Source organism: Rhinoderma darwinii, chromosome 3 (genome assembly GCF_050947455.1).
Source record: "Rhinoderma darwinii isolate aRhiDar2 chromosome 3, aRhiDar2.hap1, whole genome shotgun sequence".
Classification (NCBI taxonomy): Eukaryota; Metazoa; Chordata; class Amphibia; order Anura; family Rhinodermatidae; genus Rhinoderma; species Rhinoderma darwinii.
In genome coordinates this window covers 146349852-146375223 of record NC_134689.1, presented here as the reverse complement: position 1 = coordinate 146375223, position 25372 = coordinate 146349852, and the positions used below count along the sequence as shown (strand labels likewise).

General features: G+C 44.3%; 1 protein-coding gene across 2 annotated transcripts in view; it reads right to left on the bottom strand.

Annotated features, from left to right (window-relative positions):
• Positions 1 to 25372, bottom strand: part of PLEKHG7 (pleckstrin homology and RhoGEF domain containing G7) — a 99575-nt gene that overhangs the window by 46013 nt on the left and 28190 nt on the right. Inside the window, exons 1-4 of one of the 2 annotated variants that reach the window (XM_075856823.1) lie at positions 21312 to 21495; positions 2046 to 2510; positions 1777 to 1956; positions 43 to 65 (exon numbers count right to left, since the gene is read on the bottom strand). In XM_075856823.1, coding sequence (XP_075712938.1) covers positions 43 to 65; positions 1777 to 1956; positions 2046 to 2486 — 644 coding nt within the window. In that variant the 5' untranslated portion in view covers positions 2487 to 2510; positions 21312 to 21495. Of the gene's footprint in view, positions 1 to 42; positions 66 to 1776; positions 1957 to 2045; positions 2511 to 21311; positions 21496 to 25372 lie in introns of those variants that run through there. The other variant, XM_075856822.1, reaches the window with a different exon arrangement.

Genomic DNA, 25372 nt, shown 5'->3' with positions numbered 1-25372 from the left:
TGTGATCATAAAGCAAAAAAATACGTTTTTTTCCCCACTTACTGTGACTGGTGGAACGCCTTTATCTGAAAGACAAAGACAGACATAAAACATTCAGTAACGTAAGACTTGTTGGTACAGAGATAATTGGCCATTCTTTAAGGCGTCAGAGGTTAGGTAGGAAGATAGAAGTAGAGGAGATTCAGGGCAGATGTGCTGTACCTAACTAACATTGGCCAAGTTGGCCATTTGTACATATAAAACTGAGACAGAACTTTATTTCTCTCCCTTCATCAGTCAGTCATTTGACATTTCTATGCCAGCCTTGTCTGTGGTGAGACCAGCATGGTTCAGTTTGACAATAAATCAGAATGACATTATTATGTTGCCAGGTTTTTGAAGTCGTCATGGCTTTCTGCTGACTTGCCAAGAACTGAAGCAGATCTGGCAGTTAATAAGAAAGTAGAACGGTGCCAGAATGACTGAGCAGTACGTGGTCTCATTCTATTGTCTACCTACAGACATGATGACCCACTTTATTAGGGACACAGTGTTCTGCATTTCTTTACTCATTGAATTTCCATAGATCACAACATGAGGAATATGAATAAATTCACATGCGGCAGATTTGCAGAAATTTCTGTGACTGAAAATTGGTTTCATTCATCTGAATGGATGTGTTTGTGGAGCCAGTGTATGGATTTCTACGAGTTCCATTCAGATGAATGGGACTGTTTTCCACTCAGGAGCAAAATCTGGCGCTTGTAACTGCACCCTCATACATAACTGGACCTGTTTTTATAAATCTTGGACTTTACAGTGACACAGACATTTTTGTCTGTTTACCTACAGATGACTGCTGAAAAACCTTAACAAATAATGATGTCATAGAAGATATTAGTTGTCATCGGCCAGATCCGCGTTAACATCCATCGCTTCATTGACATCTACTGTATATAAAAAACGAAAAGTGAATAATCTGTTCTTTTTGACTTGGCCAATGAGACTTTGAATGTTTTTCAAACGTATGCAATGAATAAGGCCTCATGCACACGACTGTAGTCATGTGCACGGCCGTGATTTTCGGGTCGGCCGGCAGTGGACTGTCAGCCGCAAGCCGCCCGCAAATCGCGGGCAATGCACATGGCCGCGGCCATTATTTTCAATGAGCCCGGACCGCAGAAGGCGGCCATAATAAGACATGTCCGTTCTTTCTGCGGTGCGGGCTCCCGGGCCATGAAGAGTCCCTAAAAACTACGGTCGTGTGCATGGCCCCATAGAAATAAATGTGGCCGCAATTCTCCCGTGCATTTTCGGGGGAATTGCGGCCGCAAAAGCACGTTCGTGTGCATGGGGCCTTACAACTAACCTTTTCAGTTGCCTCTGTTTTTATATTTATTGCCCTATTGTTTTCAATATACAAAAATTGGAAATGGAGAAACATGCAAACATTGTTTGTAACATTTTATATGGAGTATGTCTCCAAAGCGATTGATGTTGGTTGAAATTTTTGGACTCAATCATGCCAAAAAAGATCCCATTGAGAACAGTGTAATTTGCTGTCCACTTTGTTGCAAACATTTTTAGTCCAAAAACAAGTATGGCAATGGACCAATAACAGATGGATGTCAACAGAGTCCAATTAATATATGAAATGTACTTCTATCTGACTCTCAAAGTCAAATACTACTGTTCCCTGTGGTTTATGTAAGTATTGACTTTTAATTTTTGGACATTTTTGGCCTATGCTTGAAAACTGTATTCTGGTGAACATAGTTAAAATAAAATATGTTGTACCTTGGCACAGCGAATGGGTATTTCAGGATCTTCTTTTATTTCATTTGTGCTTGTTCCATTGTAGTTGAGGACTGGAGACTTTTCATCATCAGTATAATTAGTTTGGAATTCAGGGTCTACTAAATGATCGGAGGTATTCACATGGTCTTCTAAGTTTTGAGACACACAAGATACATTGTCCTGAGGAAATGACATCACGAGTGTGACCTTACAAGGATGAAGTGATGGAGACACTCTGTATATTTACAAGGATATTCTAAATTACTTACCGTGACACATTCCTCTATGGGAATTGGAAACTTGGAGACATCAAAAACATCCTGTAATGACATGAAGTTTCCTATAGTATTTTTCCTCAGCCTCCTTAGTGTCGGGGAAGTAGATATCCGGGCAGGTGCTTGTCTATCAAATTGGAATGGTGTACTGTAGTTCCCATCTGTCTCTATTAAGATAAGTGGTGGAATATTTGCCTTTTTATGCAGTTTTTCTATAGCGGTCTTGGTACTGCCCAATATGAACTGTGCATTTTCTACTTTTGCTCCATCATTTAGACTGTTCAGATTGTGTTCATCACTCTTTGTGTGTGAATCCGAAGAAGAACATAGGCTGACATCAAAAACGTCAACATTATTATCTTCACTTGTGTATTCTGTGATCAAAATCTCTTCCTCATCCATGTCTTGAAAAGAAATGTGAACTGGGTCCAGCATTTTTCTCAGATATTCATCATATTCCTAAATAAGGGAAAATAAATTGACTTATTGATACATTTTTAGCACATTAATTTTAACTTTAAAATTCTATCACCAAAAACAGGCAGAGAAAATATCATATACATGGAAGAATAATTACAATAGGTTAACATGCTGGTTTATTTTTATAAGCAATTTGAATCATATTGATTATATTGTGTTTTGCTATTCATTTGATACACTATGTATTACTGACTATTGATAATTGTAGTATTGTATAACAAGCAAGTCTTTGTAAATGAAATGAATGCCTGAGAAACTGGCACACATGTCTAGCCTGTAGTAGTTTGGACACTTCACAAACACGGCACGCAGAGTTCCCAGACATGTCACATCTAGACATGTAGAGTAATCATGGCTTTCTACATTACATAGCGGTCTAGATACACCTGCATGAAGATATTACTGTGTACTTCAACTTGCACTTAGATGAAAACCATTATTCTTAGCCATTGTTTAGTGTACACTGTACACATAGTGCTCCACTGGGAATTTACTCCACAAAATCTGGCTAAGGCTTCATTCAGATCTGCGTCAGGGGTTTCCATTCGTTGGTTCAGTCAGACCTTTCCGTCAGGGGAACCCACGAATGGAAACCATAGCTTTCCGTTAGCATTACCATTGATTTCAATGCTAATGCTTCTGTTGCTAATTGCTAATTTTACTAATTCAATAGCATAGTTGACTGCACTATTGATTCTGTAAAAAAAAAACAGAGACCTTACAGAACGGAGACAAATGGAAACCATTAGCAATGGAAGCGTTACCATTGAAATCAATGGTAATACTAACCGAAAGCTATGGTTTCTGTTCTCCTGACGGAAAGGTCTGACGGAACTAACAAACGGAACACCGTCGCAGATGTGAACGAAGCCTTACATATGATAACTAAGGCTCTGTTCACATCTGCGTTGGGGTCCCGTTCTGACATTCGGTCGGAGCTTTCTGTCAGAACGGGACCCTGAACAGACACAAACTGACACAGACGGAAACCAGAGGTTTCCGTTTCCATCACCATTGATTTCAATTGCCGGAAGCAATAGGGTAGTCGAAATCAATAGTGATGGAAACGGTGTCAGTTTGTGTCTGTTCAGGGTCCTGTTCTGACAGAAAGCTCAGATGGAACGTCAGAACGGGACCCCAACGCAGATGTGAACAAAGCTTTAGTCTTAGAAAATAAGTATTGTGTATTAAAGTTTAGATAGTAAATATTTATATCATTTATAAAAACACCACCATGAATCTGAAAGCAAGTGTTCCTCTCACGTGGGCACAAATTGCTGAAGGGAATCAGTCATCTGATATACACTTCATATTCCTGCAAGTCAACCAAGTCACCTTAGCCATGAAAATCTATTTTCATAAGGTGTTCGGCCAGGGGCGTAACTAGGAAAGACTGGGCCCCATAGCAAACTTTTGACTGGGGCCCCCCCCTCCCCTGGGTGTCACACAACCCCCCCCTCGTAGATAGTGCCTTTTTTTACAGCCCCCCCTGTAGATAACGCCATACAGTCCCCCCTGTAGATAACTCCATACAGTCCCCCCTGTAGATAACGCCATACAGTCCCCCCTGTAGATAACGCCATACAGTCCCCCCTGTAGATAACGCCATACAGTCCCGCTCTGTAGATAACGCCATACAGTCCCCCCTGTAGATAACGCCATACAGCGCCCCCTGTAGATAACGCCATACAGCGCCCCCTGTAGATAACGCCATACAGCCGCCCCTGTAGACTGTATGGCGCTATCTACAGAGCGGGACTGTATGGCGTTATCTACAGAGGGGGACTGTATGGCGTTATCTACAGGGGGGGCTGTATGGCGTTATCTACAGAGAGGGACTGTATGGCGTTCCCTACAGGGGGGGCTGTGTGGCGTTATCTACAGGGGGGACTGTGTGGCGTTATCTACAGGGGGTTTGTATGGCGCCATCTACAGAGGGCGCTGTATGGCGCTATCTACAGAGGGGGCTGTATGACGCTATCTACAGGGGGGGTCTGTATGGCGTTCCCTACAGGGGGGACTGTATGGCGTTCCCTACAGGGGGGGACTGCGTGGCGTTATCTACAGGGGACTGTATGGCGTTATCTACAGGGGGGGACTGTATGGCGTTATCTACAGGGGACTGTATGGCGTTATCTACAGGGGGACTGTATGGCGTTATCTACAGAGGGGGCTGTAGGGAACGCCATACAGCCCCCACTGTAGGGAACGCCATACAGCCCCCACTGTAGGGAACGCCATACAGCCCCCACTGTAGGGAACGCCATACAGCCCCCCCTGTAGATAACGCCACACAGCCCCCCCTGTAGATAACGCCACACAGCCCCCCCTGTAGATAACGCCATACAGTCCCCACTGTAGGGAACGCCATACAGCCCCCCCTGTAGGGAACGCCATACAGCCCCCCCTGTAGGGAACGCCATACAGCCCCCCCTGTAGGAAACGCCATACAGCCCCCCCTGTAGGAAACGCCATACAGCCCCCCCTGTAGGAAACGCCATACAGCCCCCCCTGTAGGGAACGCCATACAGCCCCCCCCTGTAGGGAACGCCATACAGCCCCCCCTGTAGGGAACGCCATACAGCCCCCCCTGTAGGGAACGCCATACAGCCCCCCCTGTAGGGAACGCCATACAGCCCCCCCTGTAGGGAACGCCATACAGCCCCCCCTTTACGGAACGCCATACAGCCCCCCCTGTAGGGAACGCCATACAGCCCCCCCCTGTAGGGAACGCCATACAGCCCCCCCTGTAGGGAACGCCATACAGCCCCCCCTGTAGGGAATGCCATACAGCCCCCCCTGTAGGGAACGCCATACAGCCCCCCCCTGTAGGGAACGCCATACAGCCCCCCTGTAGGGAACGCCATACAGCGCCCCCCCCTGTAGGGAACGGCATACAGCGCCCCCCCCTGTAGGGAACGCCATACAGCGCCCCCCCCTGTAAGGAACGCCATACAGCCCCCCCCTGTAGGGAACGCCATACCATGCCCCCCCCACTGTAGGGAACGCCATACAGCGCCCCCCACTGTAGGGAACGCCATACAGCGCCCCCCTGTAGGGAACGCCATACAGCGCCCCCCCTGTAGGGAACGCCATACAGCCCCCCCCCCAAAAAATGTGACCTATAGTGTGTCCTACAAATAACATGCATACCCTATCCACAGGACAGTGGATACATGTGTGATCGCTGGCATTGATAGGGAGAATGGGGGACCGAAAGTCCCCCTGAAGTTCTCCATGACTAACCTCTGACTTCCGGCGTCTGTGTCGGCAGCTCAATAAAAATGAAAGGAGCACTGGTCACGCATGCGCACAAGCGCGACCGGCGCTCCATTCATTTCTACGGAGCTGCCGACACAGACCCCGGAAGTCCGAGGTTTGTGATGGAGAACTTCAAGGGACTTTCAGTCCCCCGTTCTCCCTATCGCTGCTAGCGATCACACATGTATCCCCTGTCCTGTGGATAGGGGATACATGTCTTTTGTTTAATGGCAGAGCGGGGAGATACCTCCCTGCTCTGCCATAGTGTTCAGTGGCGTCCCGCTGTAGCAGCCATAGCGGCTGCTAGCGGAGCCTGCGGCCATGGTGGGGGCCCGTGCCGGCGGGCGACACGGGCCCCCTCATGCCGCGGGCCCCGTAGCAGTCGCTACCGCTGCTACGGTGGTAGTTACGCCACTGTGTTCGGCTATGTTCACACTATTCTTCCGACACGTACATATCCATAGCCTATAATTGGCCCGATATATATATATATATATATGTATATATATATATAAAAATTATTATTTTTTTTCCACTGTACTAAAAAGCGTAGTTGACTGCTTTTTAACGCAAGGGGATACCACAAAAATATGTATAATACACAGTATACTGTTTTTTTGCAATGAGACTCAATAGCAATGTATGCAACTATAAGGCCCTATTTACATTTTCTAGATGTCACGTAGATTCCATGCTGAAATCTGCATGACATCCACGTGAAATCATCCTTCCATTGATTTCAGAGAAATCTGCATCACTGTCAAACATGTCACTTACTGAATCGGATTCCATGCAAAAAAAGTCAACATATTTTAACACATGCATTAGCCCCATTGAATGGGGCTAATCCACGTGCAGATCCAATGCACATCAAACAGTACCTACGCAGCAGAAATTCAAGATATGCCTCGTTTTTTTACGCAGATCCAGCAGTAAATATGTGCCTATGGCAAATCCTACACATCTGAACATCCAGTTGCCCACGTCAGAAGATTTTCCCAGCATACGTGCACCACAGAGGTGGTGTGAATAGAGCTGCAGATGTACCCCCACCCAATGGCATTTTACATAGTGGCATACTCTAACTAGCGGCAAACAACAAATCTTTTGTTCTTCAGAATAATTACAGTTTTATGTGTTCAGATGCTGCTTAACTATCCTATAATGTAATCTAGAGAGATTATTTAATATTGCCTAATCAAATCATGCATTAACTTTGGTGTGTACTTCATATTTAAATTTATCAGAAACTCACATGTTTTATTCTTCAACTTAATAAGATTTCATCTTCAAACATTGTTATGCACTCTCTGTATCAATTTGGTACACAAGTTTAGATCTCAGGGACTACACTCTATAGTCATGTGTGTGTATACACATCCACGTCCATACTGTGCCAAGAGCTTCCACCAGGGGCGTAGCTAAAGGCTCATGGGCCCCCTGATGCAAAGATTCTTCTTGGGCCCCCCAAACTTCTCATGGCCGACGGCCCGCAGCTTTCAGCGGCATCGCAGGGCCTCCTAAGTGACCCAACAATGCAGCACTAGCAGCGTCACTAAGGTCTTGAAATGTCAGGGGAAATAGCCCCAGTACATATACCCCCCAAAAAAAGTGTGTGCGTGTATGTATATGTGTGTATAGGAGACAGCATATCTATAGCACTATGACCCTATAGCTACGGATAGGATTAGATACAGAGGCTCAGCAGACAGTATCACACATGATAAGATTAGATACAGTGCCTCAGCAGACCGTATTACACATAATAGGATAAGATACAGTGGCTCAGCAGACAGTATCACACATGATGGGATTAGATACAGTAGCTCAGCAGACAGTATCACACAATATAGGATTAGATATAGGGCCCAGCTCGCTGACATTGCGGCTCCAGTGCTGGACCCAGGAAAGGTAAGAATAATAACTAGTTTGCTTTTTTATGTGTTACTAATTATTTTTGTGTGTTTGTGTTTTTTTTTACAAGTTCGGTTGTTGGACTACTTCGGATTCGAGGACTACTTCGATGACAGCGTTTTTTTTTATTCTCAATAAAATGGTTAACAAGGGTTGTGTGGGATTTTTAGTTCAATAAAATATTTTTCCTATGTCTTTGTATTTTTCTAAACTTTATTGCTACCACCTTATTAATAGCTGCTGGCTCATTGACAACGTCCATTGCTAAAGTGGGGCTTAATGTTATACGTGAAGGGGCTAACACTAACCCCCATTATTACCTAAGTCCCCATGGCCACCAGGGATGTCGGGAAGGGCCGGGTATGATCCAGTACCCGACGATCTGTAGTGATGGCTGGGCAGTGGCACAGCCGCAACCTGGTATTATCAGGCTGGGAAAGCCCAAAAACAATGGCGCTTCCCACCCTGGTAATGCTAGGCTGCTGCTGCTGTGTTGTATCTGGCTGGTTATAAAAATGGGGGAACCCCACATCGTTCTTTCCAATTATTTCTTAAAAAAAAAAAAATTACGTGGGGCCCTCCCAATTTTTTATAACCAGCTAGATACAACACAGCAGCAGCAGCCTAGCATTACCAGGGTGGGAAGGGCCTTTCGCGGGCTAATAATAACAGCCTGCGGCCGCCCCAGTACCCAGCCTTCACTACAGATGGTCTGGTATTGGATCGTACCCGGCTCTTTCCGACACCCCTGGTAGCGGTGGGTACTGTGGTAATAATGGGTGTTAGGGTTAGCCTCTGCACTGGTTAACACTAAGCCCTGCCTTAGTAATGGACGCTGTAAATCAGCCAGCAGCTATAAATAGTGGTAATAAAGTTTTAAAAAAATACAAAGACATAGAAAAAACAGGTTTATTGAAATAAAAAAAAAACACACAGCCCTCGTTAGCCATTTTATTGATAATAATAAAAACTGGCATCGACGTAGTCCTCGAATCCGAAATAGTCCAATGACCGAACCTTTAAAAAAAACAAACACACAAAAAAAAAACCCTTTGTAAGGGCCTGTTCACATCACTGCTGCCCTTCTGTTGGAGGTTTCCATCTGGTAACCGCACAACGGAAAGGCAAACTGAAACCTCAGCTTCCGTTTTCCTCACCATTGATCTCCATGGTGACGGAACCTCTGACAGAGCCCCTCAACAGAAGGGCAACGCTGATGTGGACACAGCCTAACACATATGGTAGGCTTAGATACAGGGCCCAAGTACATGCGTGATACAGTTTGTTGGACCTTGTATCTAAGTCTAAGGTAGGCTTGGAAACAGGGTCCAGCTGACAGTAATCTTATACAATATAAGATTACTGTCTGCTGGGACCCTATATCTAAGCCTACCACATGGTAGGCGTGGTAGGGGTTGCCCAGTCCCTAATCCTCAGGATAAGCCATCAATAGCTGATGCGTTGGGGTCCTACTCCCGGGGCCCCCGCCAATCAGCTGTTTTGAAGGGGGTGCATAACTCGTACAAGCACTGCTTCCCCTTCATTTCCCTTACTTGCTCACACTGTGAATCGCTGACACGTCTATGTCGGTGATTAAGTGTAAGAAAGTGACCAGAATGAAGGGGAAGTAACGCCCATATGAACTCTGCACCCCCGTCAAAACAGCTGATTGGCGGAGGTCCCGGGAGTCGGACCCCGGCCCATCAGCTCCAGACAGTAATATTAACACACAGACAGTAATATTAATGTTACCCTCCTCTTCGGCCGAGGGGAGGTCCTGACTCCATCCAGGGTCGGGATGCTGTTTGCAGCGCATAGCATTGTGACACCATGCGCTGCACACAGTGCTGTGACGTCGGGACCGCCGCTGCCCTCTGGAAGGAGGAGTGTAAGTACTGTCAGTTACTATAGTAACGGGGCCCCGTGTAGTTTATTACATAGGCCCCAGTTACTATAGTAACTTTTCATTGATGTGGTGCGGGGGGCCGCAGGCCCCCTGGTTTCACGGCCCGGCAATTGCAATCGCTGCAACCCCTATAGTTATGCCACTGGCTTCCACAGACTTACCATATGGACATGCATAGACACACAGGGCTGTGTAGTAGTGAAGATTTCATACATTCTCTGTGCATAAGCAAATTCAAGCTAGGGTGGATTCCTTAAAAGTCTATCAAACACTTGCACAGTGGACGCAGCTATTTTTGTCGGTTGAAACAATTTTCAATAGAGCATGAGATTTCCTATAAACTAGTGCCAAATTAAAGAGACTCTGTCACCAGTTTATTAATTTCCTATCTCCTAACTTATCTAATAGGCGCTTTGCTGCTGATAACTACAGTGTGATTTGTTTTTTTTTAAACGTTTTTTAATATTTGCAAAGTTATGAGCATTTTTCTAAATATGCTAATTTGGCTCTAATAGCCAAATAGGAGGTGACTCTTTCTTTTCACTCTGGGCGGTGTAATCGTCTCTGTATGACGCTGTCCAATCGTCATACAACTTCTCCCCCTTCCCTACCCAGCAACTCCGTGTGATCATATAGTATATAGCTTCCATTCCCAACTGTGCTTTCAACCGGTGATAGAACTGCGATCCCGGTGTCATATGAAAGATTAAAATCTCATCTTTCATATGTCACCAGAACCGCTGTTCTAGGTGGTCCACAGCTGGAGATATGGCTATATGAATTGATCCCCTTTACCTCCAGCCTCAGTCTCTCACACGGTGTGAAGCAGCTTCATGCTGATAGGACAGGGGCTGTGACGTAGCGCCACCTCAGGAGAATCTCTGCTGTTGACACCCACTTGTCTAATAAAGTCTCATTTACATATTTAGATAAAAGCTCATAACTTTTATAATAATAAATGTTTTTGGACACAATTTTCACTAGCATTATCAGTGTGGCAGCGCCTATTAGATTAGCTAGGAGATAGGGCATTACTAAACTAGTGACAGAGCCTCTATAAGCATAAAATTATAGAAGCAATTGTAATACAATCTGGTGGCTGCTTTAAAAGGTTGCATATTTGGTAAGCAAAACGACAGCAAATGTCTCCTTGTATGCAATTTTGCTCTCCTCCAGAAGGAAGAAACTGTCTCTTTCGTGCCAACGCAAGGAGAATCCCTATCTTCCAAATGTCTCCTTCTAATGTCTCTTTTCATGTCAGTCTTCTGGTTAATGACCTATTGAGTCATTTAGTGTCTGTTTACCTTCATTGTCTGTATTTTAACCTATGTTCACCTGTCTCCTGCTTTTTATCTTAATCTGAGTTTTACTGATATCTGTTTGCCTTTTATGTGTGTATTTTTCCCCTGAGGCATATATTTGTGTCATCCTGTCTAGTGAGATAACATCACAAGACGTGATTTCTGTTCCTAACATGCCTCCCAGCGCTATCATGTGTTCCCTCGTCTCCATCAAACCATCGTATGATTCCTAGTCTTCTAACATTGGTCACGATACACCCATTAGTCCAACAAGAGAGAAAACTAGGCAAAGGAATACACTGTGTCATTCATTTAGAAAGAAGGTTCCTCCTTTCATAAGATATAGCGATTAAAGAAGAACTCTCATGAAAATTTTTATTGCTGTGCCCAATTGTAATGGGCATCTTGTGCATGTAAATTATATTTATTTTCTCACCGAGCGTCTATCTTCAATCCATGGGCTCCGCTCGGCTCCCCTGTTTAGTCACATGACCTGTAAACTGACTTTCCGATTCACACAGCGTCTTATGTATGGACCGAAGGCAGTTTCTCTATGTTCCTTGGTCTCATGTGTCATGTACTTGCAATAAGAGGTGCATAGCGGAATAGTAGGGCTTTATATAAGTGTATGGGTGCCCTATTACGGCTCTGATTTGTTTGTCTGTGTTGCATCAGTGAGGTTTCCGTGTGGCATTCATATTTTTTCCTGTCCGTGTTTCTCCTCTGCAACCACTTCCTTGTTTTACTTTTTTATTTCTCTGCATTTCTTTAGCAACTCATGCGTGGCACACGGACAACAAACGGATATCGTCCGTGTGCTGTCTGTTGTTTGCACACACACCCGTTGATTTCTATGGGCAACAGGCTCTGAAAAACAGATCAGAATAGGCCATGCGGTGAGTTTCATGAAACGGACACACGATCCGTGAAAAAACACAGATGTGTTAATAGCTCCATTGAATTGCATTAGACAGTGTGCTGTCCATTATTTAAACGGACAGCACGCAGATGTGTAAAACGCTTGTGTGAATAAGGCCACGGAGACATAGTAAATATAACGCTTTGTGTGCCACTGTATTTACAGTTGCGTTCAGTAAAGTTAAACTGAATTTTATTTATTCTGTGATTGTCTTCTTTTAAAGAGGCTCTGTCACCAGATTTTGCAACCCCTATCTGCTATTGCAGCAGATAGGCGCTGCAATGTAGATTACAGTAACGTTTTTATTTTTAAAAAACGAGCATTTTTGGCCAAGTTATGACCATTTTTGTATTTATGCAAATGAGGCTTGCAAAAGTCCAAGTGGGCGTGTTTAAAAGTAAAAGTACAACTGGGCGTGTATTATGTGCGTACATCGGGGCGTTTTTACTACTTTTACTAGCTGGGCTTTCTGACGAGAAGTATCATCCACTTCTCTTCAGAACGCCCAGCTTCTGGCAGTGCAGACACAGCGTGTTCTCGAGAGATCACGCTGTGACGTCACTCACAGGTCCTGCATCGTGTCAGACGAGCGAGGACACATCGGCACCAGAGGCTACAGATGATTCTGCAGCAGCATCGGCGTTTGCAGGTAAATCGATGTAGCTACTTACCTGCAAACGCTGATGCTGCTGCAGAATCAACTGTAGCCTCTGGTGCCGATGTGGCCGACACGATGCAGGACCTGTGAGTGACGTCACAGATCTGCACTGCCAGAAGCTGGGCGTTCTGAAGAGAAGTGGATGATACTTCTCATCAGAACGCCCAGCTAGTAAAAGAAGTAAACACGCCCCGATGTACGCACATAATACACGCCCAGTTGTACTTTTACTTTTCAACACGCCCAGTTGTACTTTTGCAAGTCTCATTTGCATAAATACAAAAATGGTCATAACTTGGCCAAAAATGCTCGTTTTTTAAAAATAAAAACGTTACTGTAATCTACATTGCAGCGCCTATCTGCTGCAATAGCAGATAGGGGTTGCAAAATCTGGTGACAGAGCCTCTTTAAAGAGGAACCACTCCAGTAACCCCACGTAACATATTTTTCTGCAGTGTTGATCCAGAGGAGGCAAAATAAACTTGTATGAGGAAGTTGCCAATTGCCTCATGTTAGATAAAAAACAATTCTCCCTCACTTCAAATATGAAAAATAGACTAAATCCCTGGATCAAATTACCTATCTAAGCAATATATTACAGATAACTCATGATATGATGTCTTACAAGAAGCTCCTCATTCATGGAATTAATATTACAACATCCTGCGTCAGAATTCCAGTCTCACTGCTCTTATAATAATGAAGCCCCTTTCATGATAAATAGAAAAACGAAATAACCCTATTTTGATAATGTTTCTATTATATTTAGTCTAGTGCACTGGCGTAGCTATAGGGGTCGCAGCGGTCGCAATTGCGACCGGGCCCCGAAGCCAGGGGGGCCCAAGGCCCCCCGCACCACATCAATAAAAAGTTACTATAGTAACTCGGGCCGCGGGCCCCTGTTACTATAGTAACATACTTTACTTACCTTCCTGGTTCCGGATCGCAGCGGAGGTCCTGACGTAAAGCGCTGTGCGCAGCGCATGACGTCACAACGCTATGCCGCCGCGCACAGCATCGAGACTACAGAACTCCCGCCGCGGCCGAAGAGGAAGGTAAGGTTAGCCCTGACTGGCGGGGTCTGACTCCCGGGACCCGCCAATCAGCTGTTTTGAAGGGGCCGCAGCAGTCGTACGAGAGCTTCTCCCCTTCATTCCTGTCACTTCATTCCGGTCACACTGTGAATCGGTGTCGGCGATTCACAGTGTGAGCGAGTAGTGAAATGAAGGGGAAGCAGCTCTCGTACGAGTGCTGCGGCCCCTTCAAAACAGCTGATTTGCGGGTCCCGGGCGACACATCAGCTATTGATGGCCTATCCTGTGGATAGGCCATCAATGTTTAGGGACTGCACAACCCCTAAGCCTACGATGTATCAGGCTTAGGGGGCCCATGAGACAGGATCACAGATTGTGTGATCCTGTCTGCTGGGCCCTGTATCTAAGCCAATCACATGGTAGGCTTAGATACATGGCCCATGCGTGATCCTGTCTGCTGGGCCCTGTATCTAAGCCTACCACACTAGGTTTAGATACAGGGCCCCAGCACACAGTAATCTTATACTGTATAAGATTACTGTCTGCTGGACCCTGTATCTAAGCCTACCTTGTGGTAGGCTTAGATACAGGGTCCCACAGACAGTATCACACATGGGCCCTGTATCTAAGCCTTAGGGTATGTGCACAGACACTAATTACGTCCGTAATTGACGGACGTATTTCGGCCGCAAGTACCGGACCGAACACAGTGCAGGGAGTCGGGCTCCTAGCGTCGTACTTATGTACGATGCTAGGAGTCCCTGCCTCGCTGCAGGACAACTGTCCCGTACTGTAAACATGTTTTCAGTACGGGACAGTTGTCCGGCAGCGAGGCAGGGACTCCTAGCATCGTACATAAGTACGACGCTAGGAGCCCGGCGCCCTGCACTGTGTTCGGTCCGGTACTTGCGGCCGAAATACGTCCGTCAATTACGGACGTAATTAGTGTGTGTGCACATACCCTAACACATGTGTTACTAATCATTTTTTGTGTGTTTTCTTACAGGTTCGGTCGTTGGACTACGGCGGATTCCAGGACTACTTCGATGACAGCTTTTTTTTTTATTAATAAAATGGTTAATGAGGGCTGTGTGGGTTTTTTTTTTATTTCAATAAAATATTTTTTCTATGTCTTTGTGGGTTTTTTTTAAACTATATTACTACCGCCTTAGTAATGGCCGCCGGCTGATTGACAGCATCCATTGCTAAGGCGGGGCTTAGTGTTAGCGGATGCAGAGGCTAACACTAACCCCCTTTATTACCCCGGTACCCACCGCCACCAGGGGTGCTGGGAAGAGCCGGGTACGATCCAGTACCTGACCATCTGTAGTGATGGTCGGCCACTGGGGTGGCCGCAGGCTGGTATTATCAGCAGGGGAAAGGCCAAAAACAGTGGCCCTTCCCACCCTGGTAATGCTGCCTGCTGCTGCTTTATTGTATCTGGCTGGTTATGAAAATGGGGGGGACCCCACGTCATTTAAAAAAAATAATAATAATTGGAAAGAACGATGTCGGGTCCCCCCCAATTTTCATAACCAGCCAGATACAACACAGCAGCAGCAGGCAGCATTACCAGGGTGGGAAGGGCCACTGTTTTTGGCCTTCCCCAGCCTAATACTACCAGCCTGCGGCCACCCCGGTGCCTGCCCGTCACTACAGATGGTCGGATACTGGTTTGTACCCGGCTCTTTCCAGTACCCCTGGTGGCGGTGGGTACCGGGGTAATAATGGGGGTTAGTGTAGCCTCTGCACCGGCTAACATTAAGCCTCGCCTTAGTAATGGAGGTTGTCAATCAGCCGGCGGCCATTACTAAGGCGGTGATAATAAAATTTAAAAAGATACAAGCACATAGAAAAAATATTTTATTGAAATAAAAAAACACAACCCTCATTAACCATTTAATTGAGAATAATAAAAACGCCGTCATTGAAGTCCTCGAATCCGAAGTCCAACAACCGAACCTGTAAAAAAACACAAACACAAAAATAATCAGTAACACATAAAGAAGCAAAATTATTATTCTTACCTGTCCTGGGTCCAGCGCTGGAGACGCAATGTCAGCGAGCTGGGCCCTGTATCTAATCCTATCATGTGTGATACAGTCTGCTGAGCTTTGTATCTAATCCAATCATGTATGATACTGTCTGCTGGGCCCTGTATCTAATCCTATCATGTGTGATACAGTCTGCTGAGCCACTGTATCTAATCCTATCATGTGTGATACTGTCTGCTGGGCCCTATATCTAATCCTATCATGTGTGATACTGTCTGCTGAGCCACTGTATCTAATCCTATCATGTGTGATACTGTCTGCTGAGCCACTGTATCTAATCCTATCATGTGTGGTACTGTCTGCTGAGCCACTGTATCTAATCCTATCATGTGTGATACTGTCTGCTAAGCCACTGTATCTAATCCTATCATGTGTGGTACTGTCTGCTGAGCCACTGTATCTAATCCTATCATGTGTGGTACTGTCTGCTGAGCCACTGTATCTAATCCTATCATGTGTGATACTGTCTGCTGGGCCACTGTATCTAATCCTATCATGTGTGATACTGTCTGCTGAGCTGTGTATCTAATCCTATCATGTGTGATACTGCCTTCTGAGCCACTGTATCTAATCCTATCATGTGTGATACTGCCTTCTGAGCCACTGTATCTAATCCTATCCATAGTTTATAGGGTCGTAGTGCTATAGATATGCTATGCTGTCTCCTATACACACTTTTTTTGGGCGGACACATACGTATTGGGGCTATTTCCCTGACATTTTAAGCCCTGAGGATATGTTCACACGGCAGCGTCTGTTACGGCTGAAATTACTGTGCTGTTTTCAGGAGAAAACAGCACCGTAATTTCAGCCATAATGGCATGCGCAGGTGTTTTTCGCTGCGTCCATTACGGACGTAATTGGAGCTGTTTTTCTATGGAGTCCATGGAAAACGGCTCCATTTACGTCTGAAGAAGTGACAGGCACTTCTTTGACGCGGGCGTCTTTTTTACGCGCCGCCTTTTGACAGCGACGCGTAAAAAAAAATGACCGTCGGCACAGAACATCGTAAGACCCATTCAAATGAATGGGCAGATGTTTGCCGACGCTTTTGAGCCGCATTTTCGGACGTAATTCAATGCTAAAACGCCCGAATTACGTCCGTAAATAGTGTGTGTGAACCCAGCCTTAGTGACGCCCCCGGCTGCTAGTGCTGCATTGTTGGGTCACTTAGGAGACCCAGCGATGCAGCTGAAAGCGGACCGTCGGCCATGAGAAGTTTGCGGGGGGGGGGCCCAGTAAGAATTTTTGCATCGGGGCCCATGAGCCTCTAGCTACGCCCCTGGTCTAGTGTCTATTCATCCAGATAGAAAAATGATTGATTGTGGTGCCCAGGGATGGATTATATACTCTAGATTGTAGTTGCCATTAAGGCGCTTTCAAATGACTGTAATTTAGCACCTATATTACAGCCACAATACCTGGGCAACCCCGGTTCCAGTGGCGTAACTACCACCGTAGCAACAGTAGCGGCTGCTACGGGGCCCGCGGCATGAGGGGGCCTGTGTCGCCCGCCGGCACTGGCCCCCACCATGGCCGGAGGCTCCGCTAGCAGCCGCTATGGCTGCTACAGCGGGACGCCACTGAACACTACGGCAGAGCAGGGAGGTATCTCCCCGATCTGCCATTAAACAAAAGACATGTATCTCCTATCCACAGGATAGGGGATACATGTGTGATCGCTGGCAGCGATAGGGAGAACGGGGGACTGAAAGTCCCCTGAAGTTCTCCATCACAAACCTCTGACTTCCGGGGTCTGTGTCGGCAGCTCCGTAGAAATGAATGGAGCGCCGGTCGCGCTTGTGCGCATGCGTGACCAGCGCTCCTTTCATTTTTAGTGAGCTGCGCAGACGCCGGAAGTCAGAGGTTAGTCATGGAGAACTTCAGGGGACTTTAGGTCCCCCGTTCTCCCTATCGCTGCCAGCGATCACACATGTCTCCCCTATCCTGTGGATAGGGGATACATATCTTTTATTAGGACACACTGTAGGTCAGATTTTTTTGAGAGGGGGGACGCTGTATGGCGTTCCCTACAGGGGGGGAGCTGTATGGCGTTCCCTACAGGGACGACGACGCTGTATGGTGTTCCCTACAGGGGGGACGACGCTGTATGGCGTTCCCTACAGGGGGACGACGCTATATGGCGTTCCCTACAGGGGGGACACTTTATGGCATTCCCTGCAGGGGGGGACGCTGTATGGCGTTCCCTACAGGGGGGATGACGCTATATGGCATTCCCTACAGGGGGGATGACGCTGTATGGCGTTCCCTACAGGGGGGGGCACTGTATGACGTTCCCTACAGGGGGGACGACGCTGTATGGAGTTCCCTACAGGGGGGGACGCTGTATGGCGTTCCCTACAGGGGGGACGCTGTATGGCGTTCCCTACAGGGGGGGGGGGGGGCTGTATGGCGTTTCCTACAGGGAGGGGCTGTATGGCGTTCCATACAGACCCCCCCTGTAGGGAACGCCATACAGACTCCCTGTAGGTAACACCATACAGACTCCCTGTAGATAACGCCATACAGTCCCCCCTCTAGATAACGCCATACAGCCCCCTCTGTAGATAGTGCCATACAGTCCCCCCTGTAGATAGCGCCATACAGTCCCCCTGTAGATAGCGCCATACAGCCCCCTGTAGATAGCGCCATACAGCCCCCCCTGTAGATAACGCCATACACCCCCCTCTGTAGATAGCGCCATACAGCCCCCTCTGTAGATACCTACAAAGGGGGCTGTATGGCGTTATCTACAGGGGGGCTGTATGGCGTTATCAAAAGGGGGGGTTTGTAAAAAAGGCACTATCTACAAGGGGGGGTTGTGTGACACCCAGGGGAGGGGGGCCCCAGTCAAAAGTTTGCTATGGGGCCCAGTCTTTCCTAGTTACGCCCCTGCCCGGTTCTACTAAGATAGGTTTATTTTACTAGACGATCTTGTGGTAATCTAAGTCCAATGTGGTAGAACCGTAGGAGGTGGGCATTGCAGCAGTAATATGGACACTAAAATGTGCCCGTGTTATAGCCAGGAGTCAGTCTGACTTTTAAATTGCTGGATTACCCAGATCTATCCAAATCCTATGGGTTTAAGAACAGCTAAAGCACCTGGTATTAACAATAGTTGTAGTATGAATCCTTTAAGATTATTTTGTATTGCCAAACATAGAATCATCACAATAATAACAAAATTAGAACAAAAATAGCCGCCAGTAATTTACATTACGCCTTAACAACAGACCATTATATTATATAATCCCTGCAGCAATGAAAAGTTTTTCTCACAGAAAAGAAAGTTCTGCTGGCTCTAATACTTGTGTAGTGTAAAATGCAGCTTTACAGCGTATAATATGTCTCATTTAGCAGCCATAAAAAGGATGACTACATTGGTTGCCATCCAAACATCACACCCAGCGTAATCTTTTTTCTTTACAACCAGGAGAGGCCTATGCCAGTGTATCATAGAAATACTTGTTTACTAGCTATATAAGTGCGCTGAACTCATTAACTGCATGACTAATGACATGCCACTCATAGTTTACATCTAGTCTTCTATTTAATGGCTGTTTGGTGTACTTTTAATATAATATAATATGACCGTAAACATTAAGTGCAAAGAACTTTATTGCTGATGCAGTAGATTATACCTATACCAAACCTATTCAGTGCATTATAAAACCTCTTAAGCTGCACACGTATATGACTGGAGTCATTGTATGATTACTAAAGTCACAGTTAAAGGGGTTTTCTCATCTTCGATATTTATGGTAAATCCACAGGATATGCCATAAATGTCCAATAGATGCGGGTCCCAGCTCTGGGACCCGCACCTATCCCTAGAACGTGCTCCCTAAACCCCGTTCCAGATTACTTCACTCCCTCTGCCTCCCGGCCACTTCCTGGATAGGTGGTCGAGAGTTACGGAAAAAGCCGAGAGCTCACTGAGCTACGCTGTTTCCGTAACGCCCAAAGAAGTGAATGGAAGTTACTGAAACAGCATAGCACAGCGAGCTATGCTGTTTCCGTAACTCGGTAGCTACGGAAACAGCGTAGCTCCCTGTGCTACACTGTTTCCGTAACTCTCATTCACTCCTATCACTGAGCTCGGATGTTTCCGGAACTCCCGACCCCCTAACCAGGATGTGGCCGGTAGACAGCGGGAACCGAGTAATATAGAACGGGGTTTAGGGGGCCCCGTTCTAGAGATAGGTACGGGTTCCAGAGGTGGGAACCACATCTATTGGACTTTTTTTTAAATGTTCAAGATGGGAAAACCCCTTTAATGCTACAAAATACCCTCAAATAATAACTGCGCCTAAAATTATTCTGAATTTTAAAACACTTCCTCCTATATGAGTATTATTAGTATCACTGTCTGTCTATCTATCCATCCATCCATCTGTGTGTGTGTATATATATATATATATATATATATACACATACACACATAAGGCATATGGGCATTAAAGTTTGGTGTCCCAGTTACAGGACCCTTTGAATAAGTCAGAGTGGAAAGCCACTCTGATGGACTTGGCATCACCATTTATTACATAATCTCCCATCCATTTGAATGTGTGCAATGTACTGTAATACTACATAATTTACTGCCTGCAGCTTTCTCGTGACAGCAGCTGATCGCCTTGGGTCCAGCTTCTCTAAGCCTTGGTGATCATCTGTTATTGCAGTGGGAAACCTGCGGCCGGTCACCCATATAGTATTAAATGGCACCCATACAAATAAATGGGCAACTATTCTAGCAGATCTCCATACTGGCTTACAGACCACCTAAATGACACTTATTTCCCTGATAGTATATTCGTATTATGGTAATATGGCACCATATGATACCATTATGGTAATAATACTACATGACTGACTCCATGCGCTTACCCCAGTGGTAACAGTTAATTGCCGGGGGTTAGAAGCCAGAAACATGGAGCTCAGCTAATCCCTGAGGACGCTTTATTCTGAGAATGGGTTATAATGGCACTCTTAAATTATGTTTCTGCGGGGCAGTATTACAGTAGTGGAGATCAAATAGATTAAAAAAAATACCCATTTAGCAGCACTCAGATTATGATTAGCACAGCCAATAGGGTCCCTAATGTTGACTGAAACCGGTTCAATTGATTAATCATTTTTCCATCTAAATGAATAAATACTAGACTAAATATAATAGAAGCATTATCAAAATAGGGGTATTGTTGTCAGATTCCAAAAAAGGAGAAAAGATAGAAGTGAATTTGGGATAAATAATATATATTGTTAAGGTATAGTACATACAGTAGAGCATTGCAATAAAATGTCAGGAGTAGCACACAAAATAATCACATACATATTCCAGCAAGTATTGAGGGTATGTATGAATCCTTCAAATGTACAGTATAATAAACCTTGTAGATTTATTCTGCACATAGTGACTGATAAGTTACAAAAATGAAATGTCACGCGTTAACACGGGAGTGAGAGACATTCTCCCCCAATATTTTTTGGTGTAGATGTCACATGTGCCCTATAAATGAGATACATGTCTGCGCCTATTTTAGACGGAATTATTGTTAAGTGTAAAAGAGGAAAAAAGTGACGTCCATATATTAAATACATTTTTCTATTACAAAATATTGCCTGCACCATTTTTTATAAATGACTCCCCAGTTAGTGAGTACATTAGAACAAGCTGTAGTCATTAGAAGTAACATTCCCATCCTCTGGAAGTGCAATGGCGCTTGTCATACTCACGGTTTGAAGGGTTTCACCATTTTATGTCACCGGTTGTCGCTTGTACTTCACTTCTCTATAGTAAATCCCCTCTGTGTCAGTCAGTGAGCAGCAGGCACACACCCCGTCAGTTGCTGTGCATTCCTGTAATGCTAGGAAAGCCTCCTCCTCCTCTGTGACAGGGCAAAGTTTCTGTGCCTGCTGCTCACTGATTCCAGGCTGAGCCCATTCACATGATTCTCCCGTTTTCTTTAGTAAATGTGTTGGGGTCAATCAGCCTGTTTCCAGATTTTCTCTTATTGCTAGTATATATGTCAGGGAACAGGTTCATCAAGTATACGACGACTGACATAACTTGTATTCACAGCAGCGCTCATCCCTCGTCTATCCCCACCCTTTACTCTCCAGAGGTGAACTGTTTATTCCATGGCAGAAATATACATTTTTTTTTTTTCATCCAGTCTTCACTAGTGCTTTCCAACAAACAAGCAATAGAACTGATACTGTCCATACCGATCACAGTTAAAATCTCCACAAGTATTTTACAGTAAGCTGCGGCGCGGTGCTCGGTTTATAATAAGAAAATATCCAGAAGAGTGAAATGAAATCATACGACATTCACCCTTGATTAAAACTTAGCTTTTAATTCACGGATGCCGGTATATCGGTCCCTTCCTATGAAAAATTTACTTTAGGGGACACTTGTGCCCTGTGCATAGAGAATTGCTTAAAACGCATATATCTGATGTTGACCATTGAATCCTGGTTAGGAAAATGTCACACACAAAAGGATGTGGGAAATGTTTTATTGTGGGAAATATCATATCTTCATATTCCACCACATACGTTTCTCATGGATGATAGTAAAGTAAAATCTACAAATATAAGGTTTAGAACTCCGTACCATAGTACCATACACAGAATGAATACCAAGAGCAATCGTAAAATTGTTTGGATCTTTAATGACAATCGTTACTTCTAAGGCCAGTTTTGATTATCATTATGATATGAACCAATGCAAGAGCAATCTTATCTCAGTGTTCTTGAACATCCATCTATCTATCTATCTATCTATCTATCTATCTATCTATCTATCTATCTATCTATCTATCTATCTATCTATCTATCTATCTATCTATCTATCTATCTATCTATCTATCTATCTATCTCTGTTTGGAAAGCCTCCTTCCCTACTAGGCCATCTATTGCCTGACCACAACCCCTGTATCAGGGAGGGGAACAGCCAGCAATCATTCATTTGCCTGAGGTGTGTTTAAATTGTAAGCCTCTCATATTGAGAGGAACTGTTGTATGACAAGGAACTGACAAGGCTGGCCATACACTTGAGAAAGCTGTCAGTTGAACGATCGTTTGTCCAACAGCTATTCCTCCCGCACCCCCCATACACATGCTTTCAGCCGAGCATGCATGTGTCGTCAACAGTGAGAAATAAGAAAGTCGCTGCCAGACTTCTTTGGCAGCGGTTTATATATTTGCATCAAAAGGATAGGGCAAGTTAATATTCAACATACCTGACCCTTCTCTCCCCCGACATCTGCCATTGGGGGAGAGTCGGGACACCACCATACTCATTAGATGGACGGCAGGTCCAGCCAAAGTCAGCGGGTTCGGCCGAAATGCATCTAATGTGCATGGCCAGTCTAAGTAAAGTTGAGTTTTGCAAAGAATATCTGTTTCATGCCATGTTTGCCAAGACACTCTCTCAATTCCGTTAGGGAAGTTGCATATTCCTTCTCCTGTACTAACACTGCAATAAAACCTTTAATTGCAACAAAATAGTTTTACATTTTTTGCAAAAATGTTTAAAATTATCTTTGAGAATTTTTATTTCAGTTTTTAGTTTTTGGTGACTCTTCTAACATGTGCTATACATATCTTTTAAGGAAAGCTCTCTAGGCTAAGGACTAAACTCTTTTCTCTTCCTCAGTTCCAGGTTTTACAAACATATTTTATCTATAGATGGGCAAATACTGACCATAGACATTATAGTCCAGTTTGGGAAGAACTACTAATAGACTATAAGAGCTGTCAGAAAACCTAGGCTTCTATTCTATGCTGAAGATCTGCTTTATTGAGTTATCATGGCTGATTCCTATTGTATTCACGCCTCATAGAACACAGAGCAAAATGTTCAAGTTAATGCACCAAATGTAGCGTTAATTGGAAGATACTAAAACAGTAGTAATGGACTACAGCTAGTAATGGACTACAGCTAGTAATGGACTACAGCTAGTAATGGACTACAGCTAGTCAGATATGTTTTGTCTCTAAATGTCTCTTTCTATGGCCGTGTTTACCTCCTTCCCCCTATGACCTTAATATATCTTGCCTTAAAACAGTTGTTTTAATCCAATTAAGGTTACCTTAGTCTTACAATAATGACTTCTCTTCACTCAGAAGTACTGTTTGTTTGTTTTTTCAGCTAGCCGTTTAGAAAAGGCTTTCTAAAAAATATTAAATCCTTTCTGAAATTTGACACAAGAGATCCCAGTATCTTCGTAAAGAATGAAACAATAATCAGTGTAGCACTCAGAATTAGTAATGACTAAGGCTATATTTATAGTTGATGCCTGAGGCATTGTATGTAGGATATGTACATTGCGTGTAAACCCTAAATTAACATTTTCCTTCCTTGTAGATATATTTCACTTCTCTAGACTCTCGCGCTATTTTCTATTGAGTAGACCACCACTAAAACAATAAGAAAATGTAAATATATTTTTCCGTCAGCAAGGAAATGTGATTCAGCCCTCCAGAGAACACGTCTCCACTTCGCCAGAGTCCAGTGATGACATGCTTTTCACCACTCCAGCTGAAGCTTGGCATTGTGCATGGTGATCTCAGGCTTGTGTACAGTTGCTCAACCATGGAAAGCCATTTAATGAAGGTTCCAATGCACCGTTCCTGTACTGATGTCACTTCTAGAGACAGTTTAGAACTCTCCAGTGAGTGATGCAACAGAGGGTAGGGGATTTTTTATGCATCACACGCTTTCCCACTCGGTAGCCCTCCATCGTGAGGATGTGTGGTCTTCCGCATCATGGCTGAGCTGTTGTTACACCTAGACGCTTCTGCTTCCAATAATAGCACTTACAGTTAACTGGGGTAGATCGAGCAAATCAGAATTTCACTAACTGGTTTGTGGCAAAGGTAACATACTAATACCAATGTTTGTCTATGGAGTACTCTATTTGTAATGTGTGTGGCTGAAACACCTGAATTCAATAATTAGGAGAGGTGTCCACATATACTACATGGCCAAAAGTATTTGCCTATCACAATAATAACATAATTGTAAAAGTGAGTAGGATTTTTATTTACAGATTCCCCTGAACTCATATTATATGTATTGTAAAAATGTAATCCATAGAGAATTTTACTCACTCACATGTCAGTGTTAGGTAGAAATTAAGATAAATACAGAATTAAATATTTAGAATAGATTTTAATATCCAGTTCAGCCGATTTTTCATGGTCATCAGCCTGGCAAATGCTCTACAAGGGGATGCCTATGTGATCTGAGCTGTCCATTATACACTATAAAATACTTATTACTAAGGCTAAGCACAGGTTTCCATGCAGGTGGCTTAATACCATGAATGGAGAACCTTGATGTTAATTCCGCATCACAGATTTCATGCACACCTGTTTATTAGAAGCAATCTTGTGTCATCCAGTTCGCCTAGTCTCGCTGTTTCATTAATTATAGGAAATACCTACAATCCAGAGCCAAAAACTATTAAATGAAATAAATTAAGTTGAGTATGTAATGTGTCAGATTAGAATTCTTGAAAATTAGATCTAATAGCACATACAACTATCTCAACAACTAATAATTATTACTTTCTTTTACTTTGCATCCCTCTCTAGTTTGCCATGTGTGTTAAAATGTACACCACATTCCAAATTATTATGCAAATGTTATTTTTCGCTGATTTTCCTAAATAGTCGATGCAAATGACAGTCAGTATAATCTTCAAGCCATCAACCATTGGAGTATAATGCGAATTTTATTGAACAAATCTCCTAATAATAACAGATTTTTTTTTAGAAGTAAAAAA